Source organism: Schistocerca gregaria, chromosome 4, assembly GCF_023897955.1.
Source record: "Schistocerca gregaria isolate iqSchGreg1 chromosome 4, iqSchGreg1.2, whole genome shotgun sequence".
Lineage (NCBI taxonomy): Eukaryota > Metazoa > Arthropoda > Insecta > Orthoptera > Acrididae > Schistocerca > Schistocerca gregaria.
Window position 1 is genome coordinate 91,547,076 of NC_064923.1, and position 13,658 is coordinate 91,560,733.

The 13,658-nt window shown below is 45.0% G+C and overlaps 2 protein-coding genes across 3 annotated transcripts in view; both read right to left on the bottom strand.

The window, feature by feature from the left end:
- LOC126267444 (inositol 1,4,5-triphosphate receptor associated 2-like) overlaps window positions 1–3,924 on the bottom strand; it is a 163,050-nt gene extending 159,126 nt beyond the window's left edge. The window contains exon 1 of one of the 2 annotated variants that reach the window (XM_049972709.1): window positions 3,846–3,924. In XM_049972709.1, coding sequence (XP_049828666.1) covers window positions 3,846–3,910 — 65 coding nt within the window. In that variant the 5' untranslated portion in view covers window positions 3,911–3,924. The remainder of the gene's footprint in view (window positions 1–3,845) is intronic. The other variant, XM_049972712.1, reaches the window with a different exon arrangement.
- Window positions 3,925–3,970: 46 nt separating this feature from the next.
- Window positions 3,971–13,658, bottom strand: part of LOC126267611 (uncharacterized) — a 523,505-nt gene continuing 513,817 nt past the window's right edge. The window contains exon 6 of the mRNA XM_049972912.1: window positions 3,971–4,088. Coding sequence (XP_049828869.1) covers window positions 3,971–4,088 — 118 coding nt within the window. The remainder of the gene's footprint in view (window positions 4,089–13,658) is intronic.

Sequence of the window (13,658 nt, forward strand, 5' to 3'; positions counted from 1 at the left end):
GGGTTGGTACAACCGTAGCTGTCAGAAGATATGGATTCTTCAGATAATGAGGACAGGTCTAAAAACTATAACTCAAAGGAGAATCGTTCGAAATGCAGTGAGTGAGATGAGGTACAAGGAATGTTTTTCGAATGTGATATAACAAAATAGAGTGAAGTAACCCAAAACATTAAACGCTGGAAGTTTGCGAACGTCTTCCAGCCTCACGAGCAACCCAAATGTGTGAGTGGTTAAGGGCACTAAGAACCATACAATTACATTACTACATCAAACATGCTCAGACATCGAGGATTTATTTCTGTTACTGTTAGTGGGGTAGATCACATAACCAATGAGGAGGTATTGAATAGAATTGGGGAGAAGAGGAGTTTGTGGCACAACTTGACAAAAAGAAGGGATCGGTTGGTAGGACATGTTCTGAGGCATCAAGGGATCACCAATTTAGTATTGGAGGGTAGCGTGGAGGGTAAAGATCGTAAAAGGAGACCAAGAGATGAATACACTAAGCAGATTCAGAAGGATGTAGGTTGCAGTAGGTACTGGGAAATGAAGCAGCTTGCGCAGGATACAGTAGCATGGGGAGCTGCATCAAACCAGTCTCAGGACCGAAGACCACTACAACAATAACTCAATATGGATAAGATTTTTGTAACAAATAGACTTTCATGTTCAACATTATGTAAACAAAAATCTAAAGACTGAAAAATTTTTTGTTCTTAATTTCTCACAGTAAACGGTTTATAAGTGCGACGGTTCCACATCCAGTGATAATTTCAATAAATTCCTATAGTTCATTCGGCCGAGTCGTTTTGAAATTACAACTGACGTTTCGACAGTCAATGCAACGAACTTCTTCAGGGCGACTAACTCTTGGTTGTTACAGATGGTGTTTCCCTATATACCGCTCTATACTCGTTGTCACGTGGCAACCTACGTCTCTTTGCCGAACGTCATTGGACAGATCAAAGTTAAGATGCCTGTGGAGGGGTTGCAGTACGACACTCTATTGTCTGTTTTACTCTAGCAGCTGACTAGCAGACAACAGCCAATCGGCAGCTTGCACCCGGGGCGACGTTTCCCTGCAGCAAGAGGTCGACGGCGCACGGCAGTTGTTTTGTGGCCGCATGTTTACGCTGGTGAGACCGGGTCTTGACCAGCTGCCAGCTGGCGGACACACGCTGCCCGTTCGACTGGGATCTCAGACAGCCAGGTCGTCTGCAACATGCTGCCACTCTATTCGTGTTGTTGGGAGGCGCAATTACTTTAACAGCCTTCCTTGTTTTCCACTGCTGAATCTGCGGCTGTCTGGAAAGCACAATGAATTCTTGGAAACTGAAGGCCCGACCACAGCCCAGGTGTTGTACGACTATTGCTAATTTGCTGTGTTGCCTCAGTCTCGGGTAGCTATGGTGCTTAAACTCGTGAATGTAATTGCTCGACTAGTTTCAGCAATCACATCGGATTTCGCTAGCACCGGCGGCGTTAAAATGCAGCGATAGAACCCTTCGTGGTCTTGAATATATTCCGGATCTTGCGCAGTTTCGTCGCCCTGAAGAGGGTCGCCTCAAAGGAGGTCGAAACTTAGGTTTCAATACACTACTGGCCATTAAAATTGCAACACCAGGAAGAAATGTAGATGATAAATGGGTATTCATTGGACAAATATATTATACTAGAACTGACATGTGATTACATTTTCACGCAATTTGGGTCCATAGATCCTGAGAAATCAGTACCCAGAACATCCACCTCTGGCCGTAATGACGGACGTGACACGCCTGGGCGTTGAGTAAAACAGAGCTTGGATGGCGTGTACCGCACAGCTGCCCATGCAGCTTCAACACGATACCACAGTTAATCAAGAGTAGTGACTGGCGTATTGTGACGAACCAGCTGCTCGGCCACCATTGACCAGACGTTTTCAATTCGTGAGAGATCTGGAGAATGCGCTGGCCAGGGCAGCAGTCGAACATTTTCTGTATCCAGGAAGACACGTACAGGACCTGCAACATACGGTCGTGCATTATCCTGCTGAAATGTAGGGTTTTGCAGGGATCGAATGAGGGGTAGAGCCACGGATCGTAACACATCTGAAATGTAACGTCCACTGTTCAAAGAGTCGTTTATGCGGACAAGAGGTGACCGAGACGTGTAACAAATGGGACCCCATACCATCACGCGGGTGATACGGCAGTATGGCGATGACGAATACACGCTTCCAATGTGCGTTCACCGCGATGTCGCCAAACACGGATGCGACCGTCATGATGCTGTAAACAGAACCTGGATTCATCGGATAAAATGACGTTTTGCCATTCGTGCCCCAGGTTCGTCGTTGAGTACACCATTGCAGACGCTCCTGTCTGTGATGCAGCGTCAAGGGTAACCGCAGCCACGGTCTCCGAGCTGATAGTCCGTGCTGCTGCAAACATCGTCGAACTGTTTGTGCAGATGGTTGTTGTCTTGCAAACGTCCCCATCTGTTGACTCAAGGACCGAGAAATGACTGGACGATCCGTTACAGCCATGCGGATAAGATGGCTGTCATCTCGACTGCTAGTGATACGAGGCCGTTGGGTTCCAGCACGCCGGTCCGTATTACCCTCCTGAACCCAGCGATTCCATATACTCCTAACGGTCATTTGATCTCGACCAACGCGAGCAGCAATGTCGCGATACGATAAACCGTAATCGCGATAGGCTACAATCCGACCTTTATCAAAGTCGGAAACGTGATGGTACGCATTTCTCCTCCTTACACGAAGCATCACAACAACATTTCACCAAGAAACGCCGGTAAACTGCTGTTTGTGTATGAGGAATGGATTGTAAACTTTCCACATGTCAGCACGTTGTAGGTGTCGGCACCGGCGCCAACCTTGTATGAAATCTCCGAAAAGCTAATCGTTTGCAAAATACAGAATGTTCTTCCTGGCGGTTAAATTTCGCGTCTGTAGCACGTCATCTTCGTGGTGTAGCAATTTTAATGGCCAGTAGTGTAGAGTGCAGAGTGGTAGTCGAAAGTTAGGCACTTTGTTTATATTTGACCAAATACGTAATGTAAACAGCGAATTTATTTCTAAGTACATGTTACAGTATTCAGAGGAAGTGGAGACTGTAAGGGGAAGAGGTGCAGACGCTGTTAACTCGTCTGGACTCGACAGAATGGGTTGTCCCACCGCAACGGTCATATCGACATGTTGTAGTAATCACCTAACTTACATAACTGCCTTACACGAAATCTTCACGGGTTGTCAGCCGAGTAGCATCGTCGTCTCGAAGCAACGTTTCGATGGAATGCGTATCCATCATCTTCAGGCGAAGATGATGAAGACGCATTCCATCGGAACGTTGTTACGAGACGACAATGCTACTCGTCTGACAACCCGTGAAGACTTCATATACGAAATTCGATGGAATGCGTATCCATCATCTTCAGGCGAATATGATGAATACTCATTCCATCGGAACGTTGTTACGAGACGACGATGCTACTCGTCTGACAACCCGTGAAGACTTCATATATGAAATTTGCCGAGAAAGCCTGCACTCGCATATAACTTACTTCTACGGGGAGGATATACATCAAAGTTACAAGACTTCGCCTGAAGATGATGGAGACGCATTCCATCGAAACATTGGTACGAGACGACGATGCTACTCGTCAGACAACCCGTGAAGACTTCATATATGAAATCTGGCGAGAAATCCTGCACTGTCGTTTGTCGAGTTTAAAATGTAAAATACTGTGCACAAGGCGGTTTTTGCCAGTAATGTTCAGTCGAAATAAATCCCTACTTTGTGGCTCACACTGCTCGGGAACACGCACAGTGCGGAGTACGGTACCTGAGGCGCAGCGCGGCCACGACGTCAGCCAGCGAGTAGCTCATCCTGGCACCGTCGCCCCTCATGGCTGCTGGCCACGGACTGCCACTCAGCCACTGGCGGCGCGCGGCCTCAGCTGCCTCGCGTCACGTCACGCCCGCCGCCATCTTTGCCGTGGCGTGGCGCGGCGCGGCCGGCGCCGACAGACGCCGCAGACAAACACCACCCGGCGACACAAACACACAAGTCCAGCGCTTCAGTTCTCTGCAAAATTCACGCGGCGGTTTCCAGGAATCTTTGCACCTCAGTCCCCTGACCATCTCTGTTCGCGTCGTTTCTTTCTCCATCCGTGTTCCGTTTAAAGAATCGTTGAACTAAGAAAACTCGATACAGACTTCACGAAGCTCCGACATGTTCTCTCATCTACATATGTATACTCAAAAGCCGACCCTAGACGGTCAAAAACTGAGTTGCTTAGATGCAAAACCGTCCATGTCCACCTTTAAAAAAATTAAGGTGGCACTGCATTTAAGGAGATGGGAATTTAAGGAGATGGGACCTGGATAAACTGAAAGAACCAGAGGTTGTACAGAATTTCAGGCAGAGCATAAGGGAACAATTGACAGAAATTGGGGAAAGAAATACAGTAGAAGAAGAATGGGTAGCTTTGAGGAATGAAATAGTGAAGGCAGCAGATGATCAAGTAGGTAAAAAGGACGAGAACTAGTAGAAATCCTTGGGTAACAGAAGCGATACTGAATTTACTTGATGACAGGAGAAAATACAAAAATGCAGTAAATGAAGCAGCCAAAAAGGAATACAAACTTCTCAAAAATGAGATCGACAGGAAGTGCAAAATGACTAAGAAGGGATGGCTAAAGGACAAATGTAAGGATGTAGAGGCTTATCTCAACAGGGGTAAGATAGATACTGCCTACAGGAAAATTAAAGAGACATTTGGAGATAAGAGAACCACTTGTAGGAATATCAAGAGCTCAGATGAAACCCCAGTTCTAAGCAAAGAAGGGAAAGCAGAAAGGTGGAAGGAGTATATAGAGGGTCTATACAAGGTCGATGTTCTTGAGGACAATATTATGGAAATGGAAGAGGAGGTAGATGAAGATCAAATGGGAGATATGATACTGCATGAAGAGTTTGACAAAGCACTGAAAGACCTGAGTCGAAACAAGGCCCCAGGAGTTGACAACATTCCATTAGAACTACTGACAGCCTTGGGAGAGCCAGGCCTAACAAAACTCTGTCATCTGGCGAGCAACATGTATGAGACAAGCGAAATTCCCTCAGACTTCAGGAAGAATGTAGTACTTCCAATCCCAAAGAAAGCAGGTGTTGACAGATGTGAAAATTACCGAACTATCAGTTTAATAAGTCACAGCTGCAAAATACTAACGCGAATTCTTTACAGACGAATGGAAAAACTGGTAGAAGCTGGCCTCGGGGAGGATCAGTTTGAATTCCCTAGAAATGTTGGAACACGTGAGGCAATACTGACCTTACGACTTGTCTTAGAAGAAAGATTAAGGAAAGGCAAACCTGCGTTTCTAGCATTTGTAGACTTAGAGAAAGCTGTTGACAATGTTGACTGGAATACTCTCTTTCAAATTCTGAACGTGGCAGCGGTAAAATACAGAGAGCGAAAGGCTATTTACAATTTGTACAGAAACCGAATGGCACTTATAGGAGTTGAGGGGCATGAAAGAGAAGCAGTGGCTGGGAAGGGAGTGAGACAGGTTTGTAGCCTCTCCCCGACGTTATTCAATCTGCATATTCAGCAAGCAGTGAAGGAAACAAAAGAAAAATTCGGAGTAGGTATTAAAATCCATGGAGAACGAATAAAAACTTTGAGGTTTGCTGATGACATTGTAATTCTGTCAGAGACAGAAAAGGACTTGGAAGAGCAGTGGAACGGAATGGATAGCATCTTGAAAGGAGAATATAAGATGAACATCAACAAAAACAAAACAATGATAATGCAATGTATTCGAACAAGTCGGGATATGCTGAGGGTATTAGATTAGGAGTTTTTCTATTTCAGGAGCAAAATAACTGATAATGGTCGAAGTACAGAGGATATAAAATGTAGACTGGCAATGGTAAGGAAACAACAACAACAACATTCTGGATTGTAGAGCATGACATTTTACTCATGCTTGAAATGCTATTTTCGCTCAAAGCTCTCCATGTCCTATGGAAAACAGCTCACGAAAAGTGTTGTTAGATTCAAAACTGTCCATGTCCATCAGTAAGTTGGGTGCAAAACTTGCCTTGCCCCTTTTGACAAATCGCATGGGACGCTGGGGTCACGTGACTGTAATGCAAGATGGCTACTATAAGCATGTAAACAATGTACTGCTGTAGTCTCTTACAGCTGTTTACTCTGAAAGTTATACACATTCTCAGAATGCTATGAAAGTCCAAGGGGAGCCTAATTATAATTCTGAAATCAACCTAGCATTGTCCGTATGCAAATGTGGGAAACAATTAGGACACATAAACTCAAGCTGCAATTACGAACACGGTTGTTCCTATTAATGAAAAGAAACTGGAGGATGATTCAAAACTCCTCGAGAAACACGATGGTGAGTCCTGGAGGGAACGTGAATCCCTGTCGTGGTATATGGCATTACTAGGTTCCGCGGGTCAGAATGCCTAGCAGGAGAAGATAAAGACATTGTTCCAGATATGATGTATTAAGTGGATTGCAATTTGTCAGTTGTTACACCATGTACCTTCAGAAACATTAAAAGAAATTAAAACTGAATACACAGTATTATGTTCACCCCATATCCTTTCTTCATGTACAACTAGTCAGGCTCAAAACTGTCCATGTCCATTTCAGTTGCATGCAAAAGTGGCCATCTGCAAAGTCAGATGCAAAATTGTCCAAGTCCATTTTTATTTTGCTTATATCTTACATGCATTCGGTTCCTGATTTTTTTTTCAATAGCCCCAATGGTTTTGACTAATCCATACTTATGTATACAACATACCGTGTAGGGCAGAGTGTATTTACCCAGTGAAAACAGTTTTTTCACTTTTTCTCAAAACCGGTTATGGAGGACATGAACAGTTTTGCGTCTAGGAGACTCAGTTGTTCTTTTTGTGGTCTTCAGTCCTGAGACTGGTTTGATGCAGCTCTTCACACTACTCTATCCTGTGCAAGCTTCTCCCAGTACCTACTGCACCCTACTTCCTTCTGAATCTGCTCAGTGTATTCATCTCTTGGCCTCCCTCTACGATTTTTACCCTCCACGCTGCCCTCCAGTACTAAATTGGTGATCCCTTGATGCCTCAGAACATGTCCTACCAACCGATCCCTTCTTCTGGTCAAGTTGTGCCAGAAACTCCTATTCTCCCTAGTTCTATTCAATAACTCTTCATTAGTTATGTTATCTACCCATCTATTCTTCAGCATTCTTCTGTAGCACCACATTTCGAGAGCCTTCTATTCTCCTCTTGTCCAAACTATTTATCGTCCATGTTTCACTTCCATACATGGCTACACTCCATACAAATACTTTCAGTACCGACTTCCTGACACTTAAATCTACACTCGATGTTAACAAATTTCTCTTCTTCAGAAACGCTTTCCTTGCCATTGCCAGTCTACATTTTATATCCTCTCTACTTCGACCATCATCAGGTATTTTGCACCCCAAATAACAACACTCCTTTACTGCTTTAAGTGTCTGATTTCCTAATCTAATTCCCTCAGCATCACCCGACTTAATTCGACTACATTCCATTATCCTTGTTTTGCTTTTGATTATCTTCAGCTTATAGCCTCCTTTCAAGACACTGTCCATTCCATTCAGCTGCTCTTCCAAGTCCTTTGCTGTCTCTGACAGAATTACAATGTCATCGGCGAAACTCAAAGTTTTTATTTCCTCTCCATGGATTTTAATTCCCACTCCACGCTTTTCTTTTGTTTCCTTTACTACTTGCTCAATATACAGATTGAACAAAACTGGGTAGATGGTACAACCCTGTCTCACTCCCTTCCCAACCACTGCTTCCCTTTCGTGCCCTTCGACTCATATAGCTGCCATCTGGTTTCCGTACAAATTGTAAATAGCCTTTCGCTCCCTGTATTTTACCCCTGGCGCCTTCAGAATTTGAAAGCGAGTATTCCAGTCAACATTGTTAAAAGCTTTATCTGAGTCTACAAATGCTAGAAACGTATGTTTGCCTTTCCTTAATCTTTCTTCTTAGCTAAGCCGTAGGATCAGTATTGCCTCACGTGTTCCAACATTTCTACGGAATCCAAACTCATATTTCCCGAGGTCGGCTTCTACCAGGTTTTCCATTCGTCTGTAAAGAATTCGCGTTAGTATTTTGGAGCTGTGACTTATTAAACTGATAGTTCGGTAATTTTTACATCTGTCAACAGCTGCTGTCTTTGGTATTGGAATCATTATATTCTTCTTGAAGTCTGAGGGAATTTCGCCTGTCTCATACATCTTGCTCACCTGATGGTAGAGTTTTGCCAGCACTACAGACAAAATTTCTTCTCTGCGTGTTACACTGACCGTGACGGAGAGAGAGGTTGCTCTGCTGGAAGGGACGGAGGACGAAATGAAACCTCATGAGGGGGGTCTGTGATGTTACCTCACTGACTACAATATCGAGTCAAATTTACACAGAAAGGATCGCACTTATCAATATGATGCTGCACGCCTTCTGGCCTGGAAGGATGTAGTCATTTGGGTGAGAAAGGTCTCATAAGCCAGCGTTGTATGCTCTCACGAGCCAAGCTGAACAAGAACTTTTGTAACTGGTCCTTCATATCCTGCCTGCAGGCACTGGTATGGAGTTGACATCTGAATTGGTTCCATACACGTTCCGTCGCTGACAGATACGAGGATATTGGTGTCTACGGGAGTACCTCGACATCATCAAAATGGCTGTGAGCACTATGGGACTTAGCTGCTGAGGTCATCAGTCCCCTAGAACTTAGAATTACTTAAACCTAACTAACCTAAGGACATCACACACATCCATGCCCGAGGCAGGATTCGAACCTGCGACTGTACCCGTCGTGCGGTTCCAGACTGTAGCGCCTAGAACCGCTCGGACACTCCGGCCGGCCTCGACATCATCCAGACAGCTGATACTCACGACTGCCATGTATAGGAGAGCACTGGCCTGTTGAAAAATGGCACCACGGTACTGTCGCATTAGCGGTGACACGTGATGAAGCTGGATATAGGTGACCAATGTTTGGGCCGTCAGATACTATCTACCAACCACTGCGTGAAGTCGTACTCAATGGCTCTACACATTATCAGGCCATGACATTACGGCGTTGTGCTTCTCCGAAACATTGGACGAAGGACATCTCTCCCCATATCGGCGGCATATACTTCGACGGTGATCGTCTGCGGTTGTGCAAAACCAAGATTCACCGCTGAACGTAATGCTACCCCATTCGTCAGCAGTGTATGCTTTCCAGTGATGGCACCACTCCAAATATAGCCATTATGAAGTGCCCGGCGCACGCACGATTCGGCGAACCTCCATTGTAGTGGTCAGATGTGTTCGACCAGAACCTTCACGGCGAGTCTGTCTGCCCTCACCTTCCCACGGAATCCAACATTGGTCTCGACGTACTAATGCCCCATAAATCAGGATACCGCACCATTCGACCAGCAGTCCAAATGGAGGCCCACAATGAGGACCTTCTTAAACTCATGAAATGTATTCGCAGCTGCGAATATGGACTGTATAATGGAAGGACGACTATGAAAATTCCGTGCCGGATCTGGAATCGTACGTGGAAATTTCCCCCTTATCAAGACATATGGAAGGTTGGCTCTGGCCGTGAGTTGTGCTTGGATAGCCAATTGGCAAAACGACCGCCCGCGATAAGCGGGAAATCGGGGTTTGATTCCCGGACCGGTTCGGTTCGAATTTTCATTGTCGCCATTCCATTATACAACTGTTGGTAGTCCGTAATCGCAACTGCGAATACATTTCATGTATCTCATGGCGGCTCCTATAGTCACCGCAGTGACCGTTCTTTTGGAGATGTATATACGTTCGAAGGAACATTACGACGTAATTCCGAATAACACAGGCTCTAAAGATCGCCTTTTTAACTCTGTCAGGTGCTGATAATGGTGTCCCAAACGAGTACAACGGCATGTCCATCTGCTTCACAGCGATCACTCAATCTTTGACGCTGTTCACGCCCACTTACTGACCCTAACGGGCCTAGTAACAACACTAAACACGAACAACCCTAATGCTCTCTGGTGGCCGTTGTGCCTGTAACAGAAAACTTCAACTCTGATGTTGTGAGCGTGTTAGATGTTGCATTGATATCTGACCATGTTTTCCAAGTAATTCAGTTTTTGAATTAAACGGCTCTGAGCACTATGGGACCTAACTTCTGAGGTCATCATTCCCCTAGACTTAGAACTACTTGAACCTAACTAACCGAAGGACATCACACACATCCATGCCCGAGGCAGGATTCGAACCTGCGACCGTAGCAGCAGCGCGGTTCCAGACTGAAGCGCATAAATCCGCTCAGCCACAGCGGCCGGCACCTGTTGTGGGGTGCCTACTCCAGGCACAGCAGACAGCAGTGGAGACCAATAAACATAAATTTCATTTTCTATTAAATAAAGTGTTTTGTATTTTGCTGTTTGTGTTACTAAAATCATTTTTCTCTGTGTTCACTTTCGTGTACAAGGACACAATACAACAGTCTGTTTGGGAAAAAAAGATACCACGCCCACAGCTCAGCTATGGTGCCGGACTTCCTAGGACCAAAGAAAGGCGTAGTCTTTGAGTGTGCTTGTTTGTGGTTTGCAATACACTATACTGTACGGAACATCCCTATTGTGCTTCACACTACTAATATTTACTGACGCAGCTTCAGTTCGTTGAGAGAAGCTCCCGTTTCTCTACAATTATGTGTATTACGAAATGGCTAAAACAGTCTCCAGGTCCCAGACACTTTCTTTCTTGTTCCGCTCGCAGATACAGCAAGGGAAAAACGACTATTTATATGCCTCCATATGAGCCCTAATTTCACGTACAAGGTAACAATTATTGAACTATAAGAAAAAAACGTAAATTAGTTACAAACTACGGCGTGCACACACTTTATTCAACTTGTAAACGTCACTACGGGTATTCGGATTTAGGTTATGACGTATTCGATATCTCTGCCATCATTGGTGATGATGTGGCGCAGACGAATGGCAAAATTCTGCATGACCCGCTGAGGTGTCGGAACATCGATGCTGTCGATGACCTCCTGAATCGCTGTTTTCAGCTCAGCAATGATTTTGGGATTGTTGCTGTACTCCTTGTCTTTAATGTAGCCCCACAAAAAGGAGTCGCATGTCTTCGGATTCGGAGAGTATACATGCCAATCGAGGTACATGACAGTGGCCTCGCCGGCCGGTGTGGCCGAGTGGTTCTAGGCGCTACAGTCCGGAACCGCGCGACCGCTACGGTCGCAGGTTCGAGTCCTGCCTCGGGCATGGATGTGTGTGATGTCCTTAGGTTAGTTAGGTTTAAGTAGTTCTAGGGGACTGATGACCTCAGACGTTAAGTCCCATAGTGCTCAGAGACATTTGAACCATTTGAACCAGTGGCCTCTGGGTTCCGCAGAGCCAGAATGCGATCCCCAAAGTGCTCCCCCTCCCCCTCGACATCACTCTCGTGCTTTGATGGGGTCGAACTCCGTCTTGCATGAACCACATGGTGCAGAAAACAGGGCCACTTTGGATACTGAGGTTATCTTTCAAACCATTCAGTTACCGTTCGGTAATCACCGTGCCATCAAGGAATATCGTACCAAGTATTCCGTGACTGGACACTGCACACCACACAGTCACTCGTTGAGGGTGAACAGGCTTCTCGATCGCGAAATGCGCATTCTCAATCCCCCAAAACAGCCAATTTTGCTTATTGACGAACCCCTCCAAATGAATGTGAGCTAACTCGTTAAACCAAACTATGCAGTGCATACTAATTCCCATCATGCCCCGCGGTCAACCGTGCAGTTTGAACGTCCTAACGCAAACCGTTCAGAAGTTACGGCGATTTTATTTCATATAGTTCAATAATTGTCACCCTGCATCTTATCTTCGTGGTCCTTAGGCGTAATGTATGTTGGCCCTGCAGAATTGTTCAATCAGCTTCAAATGCCGGTTCTCTAAATTTACTCAAAAGTGTTTCTAGACAAGAACGCCGCCTTCCCTCCAGAGTTTTCCATTTGAATTCCCGAAGCATCTTCGTAACACTTGCGTGTTGTTGAAGTAACAAATCTAGCAGCCCGCCTCTGAATTGCTTCGACGTCTATCTGATGGCTTCCAGGAGCAACAGAAATCTGAGTTCCAATATTTCATATAATTATTTACTAAATTTAAAATTTACAAGGAAGGCTGTAATAATCTATTAATTAAGACGCGTCACCGTACGTCAAAGGGTTAACACATTACTAATTGTGTACAGTGGCGGCTCATGCAAGATTTTACCGATGTTGTGAATCGTGGCCTTTTGACTTACAAGGTTAGTAACCTCAGTAAACTGTATATATTAACTTTACGTATATAAATTGAAACGTTTAAATATATTTAAGTTTTATAGTAAATAGTTTAACTCTGCGAGAAATGAAGTTCAATTAAAAAGATGTTAGAAACAATGGGAATCGAACCCGAGGCGACAAACTGCCAGTCACGTACTACGCTACCTTTTTTTCATGATAAATGTGACAGTACAAAAATTGTATACAGATTATAACTGCACTCTTACAGTACTTTATTTCTTTTTGTTATTGCTATTAAGGAGTTGGAGATGACAACAAGTCGTATTACATAAACGGTGTAACAAATAATCGACATAAACTGCTTCTTTCAGTACAAACCAATTGTGGACCGCGTCCCTCTTCATGGACGCATTCCTCGCCGATCCCGTTGTACCTCGCATTGGAGCTGGGCACGTCTTCGTGTGTGATGGTGGATCCTCTCCATTGACCTGATGCTTTCTTGTTCAGAATCAGTATGTGTAGTAGCTACACTCTTCTATGTGACACATACCAACTGGGTGGGAGATCAAGCAAGGCACTGGCTAAAAAATTATCTTAATATGTCCCACATCTCGGATTTTGAAAAATCAATTAGGTCAAAAAGTCTAGCACGTTCTCACCGCTCTCTCGATAATGTTACAGTCAGACCACGAATCCAAGTCAGTACGTTGGTCTTCTTTCCTTGGCACCACCCGAATGAGGAAGGGGGTCAGTTTGTGGACAAAACACAACAACGCTGCAGAAAGCCTGCATGTCAAGTGATTTTCATCTGTGTCTATAACACTGCACTGTGGGCCCAGTGGCGTGTCTGTCATGTGAATTGTATGTAACCTGGAACGTGTCACATGTTTCCCATTTACAACCTGATATCGCAGCGTCTCCGTATCAAAGTATAGGCGTTGCACTTACGCCGTACCATTGGCAATGTCACTGTCGGTCGCCACGTTTTTACTGTATTATTCGTCCACCACTCGTTGCACATCACTTGCCGTTGCCGTCCTGGCAGTCGGTGGTTCCGTTCGCAAATAACTATGGTTCACAATGTCTCTGAGCACTATGGGACTTAACTGCGGTGGTCATCACTCCCCTAGAACTTAGAACTACTTAAACCTAACTAACCTCAGGACATCACAAACATCCATCACCGAGGCAGGATTCAAACTAGCGACCGCAGCGGTCGCGCGGATCCAGACTGTAGCGCCTAGAACCGCTCGTCCACTCCGGCCGGCACATAACTCTGGTCCACAAAAAAGATTCATGGGTGGGCA